At 41.7% G+C, this 16,690-nt stretch overlaps 1 protein-coding gene across 3 annotated transcripts in view; it reads left to right on the forward strand.

The window, feature by feature from the left end:
* LOC107104560 (galactosylgalactosylxylosylprotein 3-beta-glucuronosyltransferase 1-like) overlaps positions 1–16,690 on the forward strand; it is a 41,360-nt gene that overhangs the window by 19,351 nt on the left and 5,319 nt on the right. The window contains exons 3-6 of one of the 3 annotated variants that reach the window (XM_015404577.1): positions 7,039–7,180; positions 7,821–8,323; positions 9,925–10,221; positions 13,358–13,463. In XM_015404577.1, the coding sequence (XP_015260063.1) occupies positions 7,069–7,180; positions 7,821–8,323; positions 9,925–10,221; positions 13,358–13,444 (999 nt within the window). In that variant the 5' untranslated portion in view covers positions 7,039–7,068 and the 3' untranslated portion in view covers positions 13,445–13,463. The remainder of the gene's footprint in view (positions 1–7,038; positions 7,181–7,820; positions 8,324–9,924; positions 10,222–13,357; positions 13,464–16,690) is intronic. The other 2 variants (XM_015404575.1, XM_015404576.1) reach the window with 2 other exon arrangements.

A 16,690-nucleotide genomic window follows, 5' to 3' on the forward strand; every position in this document is an offset into this window, starting at 1 on the left:
ATTTTTTTTCCTGGTTCGTTCAAAACACGCCCCATAATCACAGCTCTATGGAGCAGTATCAGACTCATATTCTGACTAGAATTGAGTAGGACTACGTCAGGCTAATAAATTGCTATTGAGCATAAATCAAAAATGTCTGTCTCATACCTGAGACAAGCTCACGTCGACACACTTCTGCGGGAGTATAACCAGCCCTCAAGGGTTAAATGTTCAAAAGAGTTATTATTAACTGCCTTTGGAGTAATTAGTAAGTCAGACTGAAAGACTGCTGCCACTCCTCCTCCTTGCCCGAACTTCTGGGTAAGTGAAAATGTAAATAACTAGAAGGAGTTGCCTCTCTTATGCTCACATAATCCTCTTGCTGCAGCCCAGTTTCTGTAAGGCAACATAAATCAATGTGATTATCACAAATCAAGTAATTAAGTAGCAGACTTTTTGAAGAAAGAGATCCTACTTTAAATAAACCAGATTTAATCATTTTAACATTTTCCCAATTAGAGTTATTTTTATTTTTATTAGATGATCATGATTTACTCCTTTGGGAATCTTTTCTAATTTATTAGATTTTGGTCATGGGCAAGACACTGTCTTGAGTGGGTAACAACAGAGAAGCTGCAGAGAGGTGTGTTAAACTACGACTCTGCTTCCTGGTCTGCAACCTGGGTTGTCAGGGTTTTGGAGGACTAATACATTTGGCTAGATTCCTAGAATGAAGAGCTGCACCATCCAAAGGGGGACGGATGCCGTCTATCCGAATCAGACCAGGCTTTCCCCAAAAGGATTGCTAATTATTAATGTAGCACACGTTGTTTTCAGGACACCACCTAGACAACCAACGGTTAAATGACTGCATGCGGCGTAACCAAGTATCATTGCTGCCAGCATGGATAACATTCTTACTGTATTTAACCTTATACTTAGCCAGCAGTTTCAGGTAGGGTTTGATGTTGCCTGTTCTGGCCCCCGGCAAACATTTGACTATGGTCCCTGGTGTCTCTAATGCCACGTTTCTGACTGTGGAGCTGCCAATCACCAGAGTGGGTTTCTCAGTGGGTGCGTCGCTGAGTGGGGAAAACCTGTTAGAAACGTGGACAGGTTGGTGGTAACCAGTGGGCAGAGATCCATGCTTACGCATTCTGCTACCGTTACCCAATCACCTGGCTGCTTTTGGATTACAGCTACGTAGGGGTCCTGGATGTTCAACAGCCTGAAGCCTGGATTCTAAATGACTTCCTCACCTCCAAAGCTAAAAAAATACTACACTTATTACTCTTAACATTATCGCTAAAGGAGGCAGAGGAATAGCTGAACTTCTGACACAGAGAGCAAGAGAGAGGAGAGGAAGTTGGAAAAGAGTGAAGGGAGGGAAAGGGAGCAGCCATAGCTATACTAAGCTAGAGCTAGCCTAGGCTAGCTACTCCTTACTACCAGAAATAAAACCATGTGAAAGCGACAAGTGCTCATTAGAGAAGTGCAGCAGGTGTTATGGACAGTTAGAGTTACTTAGATACAGACAGTGTTGGGAATGTTACTTTGAAAAAGTTATTAGTTATAGTTAGTAGTTACTTCTCTCAAAAAGTAACTGAACTACTAACTGAGTTACTCCACAATAAAAGTAACTAGTTACTAGTAAAAGTAACTATTGCGTTTCTCGCCCCCGTAACCCTCACCAGCTGGCCCCCACCTTCTCGCCGTGTTTTTCAAAAGCCATCTGAATAGAGCGGACGACAAAGACAAGAACCTGCAGAGAGTTTTGCATTATAGTTTTACCTATAAACCCCGTCAGATAGCGTTCCCCCTGCTTAACATGGGGAGAATGGAATCTGATGCATTGTAAATATCATCAGGCTGCATAACCTCTACTCATGGGTGTCAAGTTTTAAAGCAGGGAGTTCAGATCTGGTGAGTGTACGAAATTAATAACTGGGTATGTCTAATTCAGAAATCCTGTGTGTTTGGGTTATTATAGATACTGCAACATCCATCCATCCATCCATCCATCCATCCATCCATCCACATCCATCCATCNTCCATCCATCCATCCATCCATCCATCCATCCATCCATCCATCCATCCATCCATCCATCCATCCATCCATCCACTCTTTCTCCATATAGGCTAACATTTGATCCTTCACGCTCTCCGTTGTTCCCCTATGGAGCGAGCATAGGGCGACTGTTACGCGCCTTTGGCGAGGTTGCGCGTTTCCGGTCGCTTGCGCAGTGAATCGTGCAGCCTAGATGTGCGGAGATGCAGGGGAAACCGCATGTGATGGGGAAACACAGCTCGATGTAACACCGGTATTTCCATGTGGAAAACGCTGTTTGGCTGTTTGAGTCCTCCTCAGTCTCCATTTCTCTGTGTGTGCTGTACGTTAAAACCCGCCAGCAGAAACACCCATCTACCAAACTTACAGACGTAATCTCACTACATACATCAGCCAATCTCATCCTCCCCTCTCTCATGACAAGGCGCACACGGGTCCTATCATGAAAAAAGGTTAATTGTGCGACCTGAGTAGCATGCAGTAACCGGGTGTCGGCAATGGTACCTGCGTTATAGTTACACTCAAAGTAATTAGTTAGATTACTCATTACTAAAAAAGGTAATGGCGTTAATAACGCAGTTACTCCCATCAAAGGATACAGATATATCACAGAAAAAAATAGGTTAATTCAGAAGGAGATAGCCTGAACAGCACGCAGCTCAGCAGTCAAAACAGGAAGTCAACATGATACGTCTCACCAACAACAGCAGTCGCGCCCTCTAGAGGTCACAAAGCACTTTGCCACATAAAGTAGATATATTTTAGTGTGCATAATAGCTTCACAATGAACACAGGACCATGGTATCTTACTGTACCTTACCAGCCAATCAAAACGGCCCTTCCCAGTCAAACGCCAGCTGAATGGCCGCGCACTTCCCTCCAACTACCAGCAGCTGGATTGACCCCCTCTTGCATATGTTTTTAATCTGACTCCAGCCCTTTCACTGAATTACAAGGTCTGACCAGGAGATAAAGCTTATCTCTAGATCTTAATGTCCAAATCATGACAGAAACAATATTTTAATTCAAATGTTGATAATTAAAAAGGAATTAAAGCGAGAGTGGGGATATTTTGAATGACTACGGGTGTATGGGGAAGCAGCATGAGACAAGAGTGGAGCTTTTAGGAAGCATAAACTTGAATTCAGATGGTAAGGGATGAAGTACTTAAAATTCTGTACCACACTAGTTTGAGCTCCAGCTGCTTTATCCAAACTAAAACATGAACCTTTTTCATGTTCTATTAGTGTAAAATGAAGCAAGCTGTTGGTCTGAGTTAGTCTCAGGATTTCTGTTTAGCCATAGTTTAGAAAATCTGACTGAAATCCATGACTACTGTTAAACACAACAAATTTTTTTTTTTCCTTTCTCTCTGTTAGAATCAGCCCTCTTTCACTTGAGATAAAACAGAAAGCTTGAAGCACTGTCTGACCCAGATTTCTCGTTAGCTTCTTAACAAAATGCCTCCTTCTAGTTTATTCCTTGCAGTTACAGGAGTACTTGTCAGACTTTGATATACTGTTGGATCCTTAGAGACTCAGCTAAGCCATGCGGTACTATGAAGGGAGGAATTAATATAACAAGTCAGGTATAGCATGAGGTGATACATGTACATAAGGAAATGTCATATTGTGTAACTAGTAAATAGGTAATCATTCTGAATGTGTTTTATGATGCATCTGATACGCCTCTAACTCACCAAGCCATGTAGTCACTTCAGGGTATTTTTGACTTGCTTGTAGGAAAATGGGCTTCACCCAGGGGAAGTGATGCAGTGGTTATAGATGTGATGCATGTGTTTAAAGCAAGAACCCAAAATAGAGTTTTAACTTTTATTTAAACATTTTACTGTGATAAATAACATATGTAACTATCTCTGTAATGTAGCAGATGTCTATCATCTCAACTGTGACTTGCATGTTTCACCACTATGAGCATCCTTCTCAGTCCCCTTTCCAGGGCCGGATTGTTTTTTTGCTGCATCAGCCTTCCAACAAAGTCCTTATGATTGACATTGTTTGACCCATTTTCCATATTAACAACTGCAACCCCTGCATAGCCTTTGACAGACCAAATTTTCCTTAAAGTTTCTTTTTGATCCTGAACCATTGCCGGTCATTTCATACTCTCATAGCTGTCTCACCACCATGGAGGGAAATTTGTTACTGTTGCAAACAAAGTACACATTTTGTGAAAGAAAATTTAAACATAAAAATGTGATTCAGAAATAAGAGTTTGAAAAAGGGCCTAATTAAAACAAAAAGGTTTTATGGTAACTTTGCTGTTCTTTCAGATTTCGTTTTTCAAAAATACTTTTCACAGATTTTTTCATAGATTCTATATGTTGGTGCGCAGTGACATAGGTGTGTTCCAGCATGTACAGCGAGGAAAATAGGTATTTGAACAAATTAGAAATCATGGAGGTCTGAAATTGTCATCGTAGCTGCATGTCCACTGTGAGAAACATAATCTAATTAAAAAAAACAAAAAAGAAATCCAGGATGTATATTTTTTTTTTTACCATTGATTTGTAGGATACAGCTTCAAATAAGTATTTGAACACCTGAGAAAATTGATGTTAATATTTGGTACAGTAGCCTTTGTTTGCAATTCCAGAGGTCAAACATTTCCTGTAGTTTTTCACCAGCTTTCACCTTTGAGGGTCAGAATTCTAGCCGATACACAGCTGCATCATACAAATAAGAACTTGAAAAATCGTAAATTGTGATTTCTGGATTTGTTTTTTTTTGTTTTTTAGATTAAGTCTCTAACATAATTTCTAAATGGGAGAAGTGGGTCCTCAAAGGCCGCTGTCTTACAGGTTTATAATGCTTCTCAGCTTCAGTACGGCTGATTCTGATGATTGCAGTTCAGCATAAGCCTATTAATCATCTAACCATGGAAATCAGCAGTGCTGAAGTAGGAAAACTTCAAAAGACAGCAGGTGCCAGCAGCCCTCAATGACCAACTTTGGATGTGCCTGTTATTGCAAGGGAAATTCAAGTGCAATAGCCACTGCTCAAGATACATATTGTAGAACTGAAAACTCTCACATGTAAAGGGGAAAAAAAATGCAGATTTATATTATATTAAAAAAAGGTGTTGTTTCGAGTTCCACTTGAAATATACAAGATACCATGTTAGCAGATAATCCACTTCCATTATCCACATTTTCTCAGTCTAGTTATACCAAAAATCTTACACAAGATTAAACACTTTCAGAGGCAATCAGTAAAACTCAATTTAAAAAAAGCCAGTATGAAACATCTTTTTGTATATAGGACCTTTTTATTTAAGTTCTTGTTTTTACAGACCAAGCAAAAATCTTTATAAATATGTCCCTGCTTCTAATGTATATTCTTTTAAACTAAATTCAAAAATACTCCCAAAGGGAAATCAATCCCAAAGGGAAATTAAAAGTTGCAATAAGTCATACGATATTTTTTAAGTTGTAGGTGTTGAGAGCTGTAGGGAGGAAGGATCTTCTGTAGCTGTCTGTCTATCAGGGGAGTGTTGGCTATAGTGGGTAGAGCAGTGCCCTTGTGCTGTGAGAAGGGTGCAAGTACCTGGTTCGATCCTCATAGCCTGCACCCTGGTTCCCTGAGCAAAACCCTTTACTCCCAATTGCTCCCCAGGTACCACACAGGGGCAGCCCACTGCTCCCCAAGGGGGTGGGTTAAGATGCAGAAGTGAATTTCTCCATTGTGAGATCAATGATGTTTAATTGTTTTTATTTTCCTGCACCTGATCCAGAGAAGCCTCTGACTCAAGATACTTTGTTGTTGTTTAAAAATCTTCTGAAGAGGATGTACACTGTTGTTCAAAATGTTCTTCACTTTATGAAGAATTCTTCTTTGTGAAATTATGAAGCTAAGGCGGAAATTCAACTGAAGAAACTCTGATTACTTCCATTCAATCTGAGGCTGATCCGCCTCCGACGCAGCCAACCCGCTTCAAGCCACTATCCTCGATGCCCAATCATCTTCCAGCACTCTACTTAAAGCCACTCCAATCATCTCTAGGCCTGCTCTTCAACAAGCGCAAGATCCATCGCTCCTATGTCGGACTTTGATTCAGACAACCCACTTCCATCCCCTTCTCCACCATTGTAGTAAGCTCATCCGACTCCTCCTCGATGCTCCTTCAACCTCACCTCCAGTGCGTACTCCCTCCAGACTTTCATGGAGTTCCCTGTCACTTTAAACGGTCCGGCAGAAGACCGCCACGTTGAGCCTGGTTCTGCCAGAGATTTCTTCCCAAAGGGGAGTTTTTTCTCTCCACAGTCGCTTCATGCTTGCTCTTCATGGACAGTTTATGCAAACTTTGTTCATTCAGTGACATCTAACTCAAGCATCACCCTGTATACCAGCCTCTATGGATTAACCAAACTTCATCTATCTAAACTCCACCACCAGTTTCAGGCCCGGGGGGAATATCCTTATTCTCATACATCAGTTTATCTGCATTAAAGTATAAATCAGCGTTTATGTTTCCTGCTGAGGCCTGAGCGCCAAAGTTCAAACTATCGTATCAATAAACTCTTCTAATTGCATCTTTCTCTCTCTGTGAGTTTTTCAGATTGAAATCTCTAGAGGAGTTCCTAGTACAGTGCTGGCCTTCTTTATTAGTTGATTATCTTTTCTCTTTTTAAGTCATTTAATCTGAAGTTGTTACCCTAGCAGATGATAGAGGAAGAGATCACACTCTCCACAACAGACTTATAGATGATATATTCCTGCAAATGGCGAATGACCTAAGCTTCATGTAGCCTCATTAGCCTCCAAGGAGTGGATAGGTGTGGCGGGGTAGGGAAACACCTAAAAGATGCTAGACATTTAGCCCAGAGGGCTAAGATTGTGAGCGTCTGCACAAACCATGTCTTTTCAGAAAGAAAACAGCTATGATTTGACTTTGTTTATAAATTACAAATGGCATGGGTGGATTAGGGCAAGAAAAGAAATTACACATAACCCTATTCTGTATTCTTTCAGACAGTGAGATGACCCAAGGTGACAGTGGAGATGCCGAAGAGAAGAGACATTATTGCCATTGTGCTGATTGTGCTACCTTGGACGCTGCTCATCAGTGTATGGCACCAAAGCAACATCACCTCTGTCCTCGCTGCTCAAAAAGGTAAATTATCAGTGTTTGGGTTGGTGCCTGTGGATATATTTTTCTTTTGTTGTGTTATGTTATACCCAGAAAATGTAGTTTGGTTCTGGCTCCCTAATACTGATCTTTGCAATTTCAATTTCTCTTAATGTCAGTTATTTATTCTATTTCATATTTGCAAAAATCAATTGTTTCCTTCGGAAATACATATTCTTCAAAAGTCTAATAACAATGGAATCCGAAATAGCAGCTGCAGGTGCAGTGACCTACAGTTCTATCATCAGTAAATACAAATGTCATTTATACTTGCAGAGTTGCATAATACATACATTTTGTAGCCTGATTTATACTGGATTTTAAAATGGAAAATTGCTTCTAAGTTAAAAAAGTCTCTTGAGTTAGTGAAAAGCTAGGTTTGGATTACTGCTGACTGATTACACAAGAATTGTACATCAAGTATTTTGTTTGCGCCAGAGAGAAGTTTAAAAAAAGGAGACAAATTGTGAATGCGGCATCTTTTTCCTATATCAAACCATTTAGGAGAGAATTTTCTTCTTCCATGAGGCCCACTGTCTCAAGTGTCAACATAAAGCCATCAGTCAGTGTGCTATAGTTTCCATGAATACAAAAGCTTCAGCCTGCCTTTTTCTTTTCACACTAGGTAACACAATCAGTAGTCGCTCAGACTCCCGAGCATTAAAGGAATCCCTCTCACTTCAGAACCGTGACAGCGTTCACGTTGTCCGGACCGAGTATGTGTACATCCGGCCCCCACCCTGGTCCGAAACCCTTCCTACTCTCCACATCATCACTCCTACTTACAGCCGCCCAGTGCAGAAGGCTGAACTCACTCGTCTGGCCAACACTCTGCTTCATGTCACCAACCTGCACTGGATCGTGGTGGAGGATTCCCAGAGGAGGACTGCTCTAGTTAGCCGCTTCCTTCAGGAAACAGGGCTTAACTTCACCCACCTCAACGTGGAGACTCCACTGAACTATAAAACCAGAGGGGAAAGCAGGAACACCAGAGTACCCCGTGGTACGCTGCAGAGGAACCTGGCCCTGCGGTGGCTTAGAGAGACTTATCCTGTAAACTTTAGCAAGCCTGGAGTCGTTTATTTTGCAGATGATGACAACACATACAGTCTGCAGCTGTTTGAAGAGGTGAGAACAATGTTTTGATATCTTTGCTTTTTTTAATTTGTTTTTTATTTATTTATTTAGTTTTGACTTCACATTTAAAATTATGCCTTTGATTAGTTTTGACAATTTATGGGAAATTTGAGTCCACTTCTTTTCCACAAGACATTTGGGCTCTTATTAAAATGGTACAGGGGTTAGGGCTCACATTCGGATAGAGCCTGTGTCTAATTATGTGCTATAGTTGCTTTAGCTACCCTTGGACAAGTCATAGCACCCAATGAAATGTGCTGAGGCAAGGGCTCAAACCTGTACGGCTGTAAGCCTTCTACACCAAACCAAGCATCTGCCGCCCTGGTGTCCTCTTCCACAACATCTTTGTCCCCACTTTCCTCCACAACCTCCGACACAAAACTCTCCTCCTCTTGCATTTTTCCGATGTCAATAACGTTCCTTGACAGTGTTGTTTCTAAGGGCAACTTGGTCCCAATATAATTTCACATTGGAAACCTACTAGCACTAAGTTGCTAACTGGTTAGCAAGATGCTTCTGACAAACCGGCCACAACCAAACTTGCTTGCGAATCTTTTGCCACAACAGCAACGCCCCCTTGATAAATGACCAATCACATTCAATTTATTCACTTGTGTAAAGTCGTGCACCACTCGGGAGAATTTGAAAATGCAATGGTTGGAACAGCCGCTTCCCTACGACTTAAAAGGAAATAATTATAATTTTTTTAATTTAAGCATCAAGTACATGCATGTATGACTCAGAACAGAGGGAGCCAGTATTATGGCAAGAAAGACGGTGAGATAACTTCAAAAGCGTTTATTAAAGTAACAGGATCAGAGTAGCAGTGTGTCTGTGGGTGTCTGAGGCAGGTAACTCTGGAGAGAGGAAATCACGACAATGATCCGAATATGTGACTAACTAACCCGATTTAGTGTTCAGTCTGTGCCCAGAGAACGAGGTAGATACCAACTGGTCAGCTGACAAGCTGCAATGGTTGTCGCACAGAGAGGTTCAGAGGCTGAAACCTTGAAAGACACAGAACTGACAGATCAAATCCAAACAGACAATGGAAGGCAGGATATTCCAGAGGGCAAAGTCAGGAGGCAGATTCTGGTTCAGTCCACAATAGAATCCAACTGAATCCGAAGACATCTCAGGCAAACAGATCAGAATAGGGGAAGGCAGGCTTAAAGGTCCGAATACAGAAGCGGGTCAGGATCAGGCAATCAGAACACAATTAGTAACTCTAGAAAAAATCTCACCAAGGGCATGAAAATAATCTGCCGCTGACCAATGGGAACAAGCACCTCAAATAGAAGCTGGCACAGGTGGATATGTTGAGCAGTGATGAGAAAACCGCAAAGATTTAGATAGGTGAATGAAATTAAGAATTAAGCCACTAGTCAGCGCCAAGGACATGACGATGTATTTAATCACAAGCATGTTTTATGACAAAATAAGAGAAAAAATCCTACTGACAACAGTTGGATACTTGTGTCCTGTTCTGGTCATCCTTTTGCATATCGTAATTTAAGGCCTGCTCTCTAAGTGTGACATTATTTCTGTGACCTCCTGTGAGTGATTTTTATCTCTGTGCTTTCATCTAACAGATGAGGTCCACGAAAAAGGTGTCTGTGTGGCCCGTTGCATTTGTGGGTGGCTTACGCTACGAATCACCCAAGATAAACGCTCTAGGCAAGGTGTATGGCTGGAAAACTGTATTCGACCCACACCGACCTTTTGCCATAGACATGGCTGGGTTTGCAGTGAACCTAAGCCTGATTCTAACCAAACCTCAGGCTTATTTCAAATTGCGAGGGGTGAAAGGAGGATATCAGGAGAGCAGCTTACTAAAGGAACTGGTGACTCTGAGTGAGCTGGAGCCTAAAGCTTCAAACTGCACTAAGGTATGTCTCATTGAGATTTTTCAGTGTTTGTGATATTGCAAGCATAAACTAAAATGCCTAAATTGGGATTTCAGGTCACTCATTGAACCAAATTGAATGGATTTGTAGTGAGAAAAAAGGTTTTTGGAAGTTTCTTGGAGAATAGTAGCAAAAATAAAACTGCATCATGAAGACCAATGGTTTTAGCAGAAACCTTATGGGGGAAACTGGACAGATATTCCATCATATTTATATTAATGAATAACATCTGAAGGAGCCATCCTCCTTTATTGGCAAGCTCGGCTGGAAAAGCTTTTCATGGTCTGTATTAAGATATCTATTTAGCTGATGTGTTAGTCTGCTGGGAGCTTTTCAGCTAGGCCCACACCAAGACCTGAGATCCAAACCAACTTACTATCTTCAGGATTAACACAAAAGCTAAGCATCTACTCATTTCTTTGTAGGATAAGAACAGACTGACGAATTGTGGCTGATTTAGAGGAATGGTACTGCTGACGTGCTCTGCCAAAGTATAGGATTACTGCTGAATAAAAAAAGCAAAAACGGCTCTTGTTCAGTGGTACCTATTTATTTAGGTTGGGACGACTTGGGTTAGTTCAATGTTGTTTGATTATATCCGATTACAATTAAATAGTATCTCCAGTATGGGTGGGATTTTCTAATTGCAAGTTGCACTTCCAATGCACTTCAGTTCCTCAGTCTGAATTGACGTGATTTGTGAAGACAATAAAACAGCCACACATATAGGCTGATTTAGGGATGTTAAGGTTAAGGTTTTAACATCAATGGGGGCTGAAGTGCTGATGACAAATATTTGCTTATTAGGCCCAGACACTATTAGAACAATTCTGGCTTAAAGTTGTTCAATAAAATAAATCAAGCATAACTCTAATTTAGGTTTTAGTGCAAACTTTTACTAATTGACTAAAGGTAACATAAAGCAGTATAATTTTTATGTTTATGCAATATTGCAAATCTTGCTACAGTAGCAGCCATTCAAAATGGTCAAACTCCAGCTGAATGGTAGCCCACTTCTCTCCAACTTCCAGCTACTGGAGTGACCCCATCTTGCATATTTTTTTACTCTGACTCCACCCTTTCACTTAATGACAGGGTCTGACCAGAAGATAATGCTTCTCTATAGATAGAGATCTCTATAGATCTTAATGTCCACAAATCATGACAGTAAGAATATTTTAGTACAAATAATGATGTTTAAAAGCAAAGGAAGAAGCAAGAAAAGTGGGAACATTTTGAAAGGCTGAATTGTTACTGATTTGGATTAAGAAAAAAGTCTCATGACTCAAAATGGTTGGGACAGCACGTGAAAGGGAATGAAAAGTAGTACCTCCTCCATGTAACAATTACTAATAGAAAAACCCTCTTTGAGTAGTCACTAGGTGAAAAGCGGCAAAAGCTGTCAGCAGTACCTTTACACATTTCCCGTTTTATCCAGGAAGAGGGAATGGGTGCAGCAGTCATACCAAATGGGTGATATCCCTCTCCCGAGACATCTCCTTCAGGATCTCTGGTAGAAGCCTGAGGAATCTCAGTCCCACCAGCATGTCCTCTGGGCCTCGTTGCTTAAGTCAGCTACAAAAAAATAGCTCCTCAAATTCTCCTTGTGGTTTGGTCCAAATCGTCTAGGAGACGAGATGATTGCAAGCTTCAAGTCTGGGTTGAAGACGACGATATGCAAAATATGTGTAGGAAAACCAAATAACCTCTAATTACTATAATTCCAAAATAAAACATGGATCTGGTGGCCTTTTGCTATGGGAAGGCTTTTCTTTCAGGAGGACAGAAGCTGCAGGGAGCTAAATATATAGTAATCCTTTAAAGCGGAGGTCTTCAACAGGGGGTCCGCGACCCTTAGGGGGTGCATGGAAGTACTTCATGGGGGTCACGAAAGTTTTGGTTGATTAAGTTTTTTTTTGTTTTTTTTTATAGTGCCACCAGCAATTTTTTCCACTAATTGAAATGTCTTTAAATACACATTAACATGAAGGCAACACACTGTAGTAAACAGATAAATGGAGGCAGAAGATGTCTTTCAGTCATCAATGCACACATTCAGCAACACACAGGAGCTCTTTCAAGCTGGGCACCGTTTCATTCACAACACCTGACCCATTAACGGGGAATCAGAATCTGAATCATAAATACTTTAATAATCCCAGGGCAAAATGACTTTTGTAACATTACTCCATAGTTAATAGAGTGACGATAGGTCCTGTTTGATATAACACAATTTCATACAATATATAAATTAGGGGGTTCCTGCTCCATCTCACTATCAGTTTGGGGGTCGTTAGCCTGAAAAACGTTTAGGACCCCTGCTTTACAGACATGGGAAAATTAGGCTTTTTAAAATCTTAGACTTATGGGTGTAATTTTAATGGGGGCACAGAGGGGAGACGTCCTTTGCACTTTTTACTGTCCAAAAACAATGTTGCGCTACAGTACACTGAGATTTTTCTAACACTAGGACCAGAACGCTGTCGCTCCTGAAAAGCTCACGGAGCAAATATCTGATCTGCTGCTGAATCTGATCTGTGATTGGTTAAGTCCTAAGCGTTACCGTAATTAGAGGTAAGGTTGCAAGTGTAATTCTCTGCCTTCTGGTACTTTTTGGATCTTTGAGATATCATAAACAGTCCAGGAGTTACAGTTTTTGAGAATCACGCATGTCTGTCAAAGGCGACAGGCAGGTGGTCATCAATATGCTACTGTAAGTTGGGCACTTGTTCTTCACATTGGGTCACGTAATCTAGAAGTTTTAAATAGTTTTAAAAACATCCCTCAGTAGTCCTCAGTTCAGCCAGGTTCTGTAAAGAGCCATTAATTTGATTTAGGTGTGTAACACAACAAGTATTTCAGAATAGAAGCTCTGGAGAATTGGACCTGGCTACCCCTACTTTAGTCTTTTTTCTTTCCTGCAATATGAAAAAACTGTTAGATTTTACTCAACTATTAGGTTGATGCCACTTTTGAATATTTTACGTGCTTCCACCAAGAGCTCTCAGAAAAACAGGATACAAAAAACAGGCCTTTATTCACAGCCGAATGCTCTGCGATAGTATTTCATCATTTTGACTGGCTTTCTTCTCATCCATGCCTTTCTGCTTACCTGCAGGTATTAGTATGGCACACACGGACAGAGAAACCGGTGCTCGTAAACGAGGGCAAGAAAGGATTTACAGACTCTACTGTGGAGATCTGATGTACTTCATCTGACAAAGGTAATAGCACAGATTTGGAAATGCAAATTAATGCACTTCCACAGTGCAGTGATTTTGTGGGAATAGCCCAAGGTGAAAGTGTGTACCTCATACAGAACATTCTTCATTCTTCCTTTACAGAGTTAGATCAAAGAAAATGTTATTTATGACTGTAATTAGACCATGATGATTCCTAAGCAACACCCTTCAGTGTCCAAAATACCTCCTAAATTTCCATCCATATTTTATCTCTTTCTAATCCCAGTTTTTACCAACACTCAGACTTTAGCATGTAAAGTTTTTTTTTATTTTATTTTTTATGAACTGTGGAGAATAGAATTGGCCTTTCATGTTGTATTTTGTTGTCAGAAATTGGTATGCAATGTTAATTACATTTATTATGGTTCTGATGCCAGCTTTGGAAACTTAATTATCATGCTTGAACAAACAAAGTAACTCCCAGAGAAAGGGTTAAAAAAGACTGGGAAATGAATGGAAATCAGTGACAGTCCCAACAAGGATGGTGTGTGTGTGTGTGTGTGTGTGTGTGTGTGTACCCGTCTAGCAGTTTTTTTTTTTTCAATTTTTCCAAGTTCACCATCAAATTGAGAACCAGTTGTTGCAAAGTGAGGACATTTTGCTGGTCCTCTGATGCTATTTTTCTAATGGTTAGGTTTAGGGCTATGGCGTCATTTGGGTTTGGATTAGGGTTAGGGAGAGGGATGCATTGGTAATGGTTAGGTTTAGGATTAGTTATAGGGTTAAGGCATAGAAAGGGTTGAAAATGACAGAAATTTAATGAGAGTAAACACATGGTCCTCACTACAATGGCAGAAGGAGTATGTGTGTGTGTGTGTGTGTGTGTGTGTGTGTGTGGGTTTTGCTTCCAGGTAGCATATTCATCTGATCGTACGCAACTTCTAGTGACCCCTTTTTATGAACCAAGCAGTCAATTTACTTTGAGAGCTCTTGTCACCTGTTTAGATAAAAACAAATGTGGTCATCTGTCTTGATCTATTATTTATTTATTCACCATCATGTGCTTTGGGGATATGCGCAGAGTTCCAAAACATTCTTCCCTAAGTCTTCTGTGTTTAAAGATATATCAAGGGGTGATGTGGTCAAGATTCGAGGTCTTGACCGGCTTGACTCTGGAGACGGAGGATCTTCTATGACCGTGGATCGTCATAGAAGGGAGCAGGTGAAGATGGGCCGCCACAGGATTAACCACCTTGGAGATAGGGAAAGGTCCAATGAAGTGGGTGCCAGCTTTCTGCTTTCCACCTTAAGGGAAAGGTCCTTTGTGGAGAGCCAGACCTTATCACCCGGTTGATAATGCGGGGCTGGGACCCCCTGGCAATTGTCAGCTCAGCCCTGGGTCCGGGAGGAAGGGAGGATGGCTCTCCTAGCCCACCTCCAGCCGCGCTGGCACCTCAGGGCAGAGAGACGGGCAGAAGGGACCCTGGACTCCCTCTCCTTGACGGAGAACACTGGTGCCTGAAAGCCATACACAATATAGAAGGGGGAGAGCCCGGTGGGGGGTGTGGAGTTTATAGCATGATCCACCCAAGGCAGATTCGAAGCCCACTTAGTTGGGGTCAGAATTGCAGATGAGACAAAGTTTAGCTTCAGCCTCCTGGTTGAGACTGTCCTTCTGGCCGTCGGTTTGGGGGTGGAAACCAGAGGAGAGGCTGACTTAGATACCCAGCATAGCACAGAACTCCTGTCAGTAGCGGGCCACAAACTGGGGACCCATGTCAGAGACTGTGTATGAGGGCAGACCATGGAGATGAAACACCTCTTTAGCCAGGATTGAGCCCATCTCCTTGGCAGAGGGGAGCTTGGGCAATGGGACTAAACGGACCATCTTAGAAAAGTGGTCCACAATAGTAAGGATGACTGAGTTACCCTCAGAGACGGGCAGACCAGTGACAAAGTCCATAGATAAACTGGCCCATGGCGGGGAAGGCACGGGTAAGGGCCGGAGAAGACCTGAAGGGGGGCGACAGGAGACCTTCACTTGGCTGCAACGGGTACAGGCAGCAACAAACTCCTTAATGTCCTTATTCAAGGTAGGCCACCTAAACTGGGATTGGATAATGTGGAGGGACTTGGTGATGCCAGGGTGGCCCATCCTGGCCCACCTGGCTTGTTGGGGGTTGAGTCTCTTACCTGTCTTCAGGTAGTCCAGGTTCCTATGGTCTGTCCACACGAATCCCTCTGCCAATGTCTCCACTTCTCCATGGCAAGCTTTACGGCCAGGAGCCCAGCTCCCGGTTGCCAACATCATAGTTGAGCTCTGCAGGGGAAAGCTTCCTGAACAAGTAGGCACAAGGGTGAAGTCGGCCGTCCCTGGCCCTTGTAAAGGCTGTTCCCTGTGTGAGCAGAGGGGTGGGTAGGACAAAAGCATGATACCATATTTTTGGGCGGTAAAAATCAGCCTATTATAGAGAGATGTTAGAAGTGGTTATCCAGAAGGATTAAACTTCTCCTTTGAGCAGCTGGTATGTTCCCCAAAGTGCTTGATAAAATTAACAAAGTGTGTTTATGTCCTTCACCCAGAGGGAATTGCTCCTCCATTGCAGCCTGGTGGACCTTTTTTGAAGAAATGATCAGGAAAGTGTACCAGAGGAAATATGAAATAGGGAGGAATACTGTTCCCTGTGGCTGAGAATGTGAAGGCAAGGGTCCCCAGGGTACCCTTTTCTCCCAGATGTCAGTGACCCTACCTGCTTAAAGCCATGCTTGGCTACCAATCACTGTGGTTTCTGTACTGTCGTTACTCAAGTTTTATCCATGTTTCAGATATCTGATGGTCCATGGGAATGTTTGGTTAACACTTTCTCAATACTGTCAACAAAAACTTCACATTCTCCTTCTATAGGATTACCTCTGATTTTCTAGGAAACTAGCTCTAGGAAGCCTGTAAACCATTCAGAGCTGGCTTTTTCTTTGTCTAACCAAGCTTGTCGAAATTTCAGGAAATGTTTCTTACGTGACCAGTTGCTCAAAACGACCATGTTGTCTAATGCTAGCTTTACTGTATCTTATCGGTAAATCAGAACAATGAATGAGGTAGGACTGGATGCCTTAATATCTACATTAAAAAGTCCACATGTATAACTGCTATGATTGAAAGGATTAGGTGGTATTTTTTAAATATTCTGGACAATTGAAAATGGTCAATTGGGGCTCATCTCAACTTATGTGTACGACGGAGTATTAGGGCCAGGTTAGATCATTTTTAT

The sequence above is a fragment of the Cyprinodon variegatus genome, unplaced genomic scaffold (genome assembly GCF_000732505.1).
Source record: "Cyprinodon variegatus isolate N-32 unplaced genomic scaffold, C_variegatus-1.0 Scaffold1793, whole genome shotgun sequence".
Classification (NCBI taxonomy): domain Eukaryota; kingdom Metazoa; phylum Chordata; class Actinopteri; order Cyprinodontiformes; family Cyprinodontidae; genus Cyprinodon; species Cyprinodon variegatus.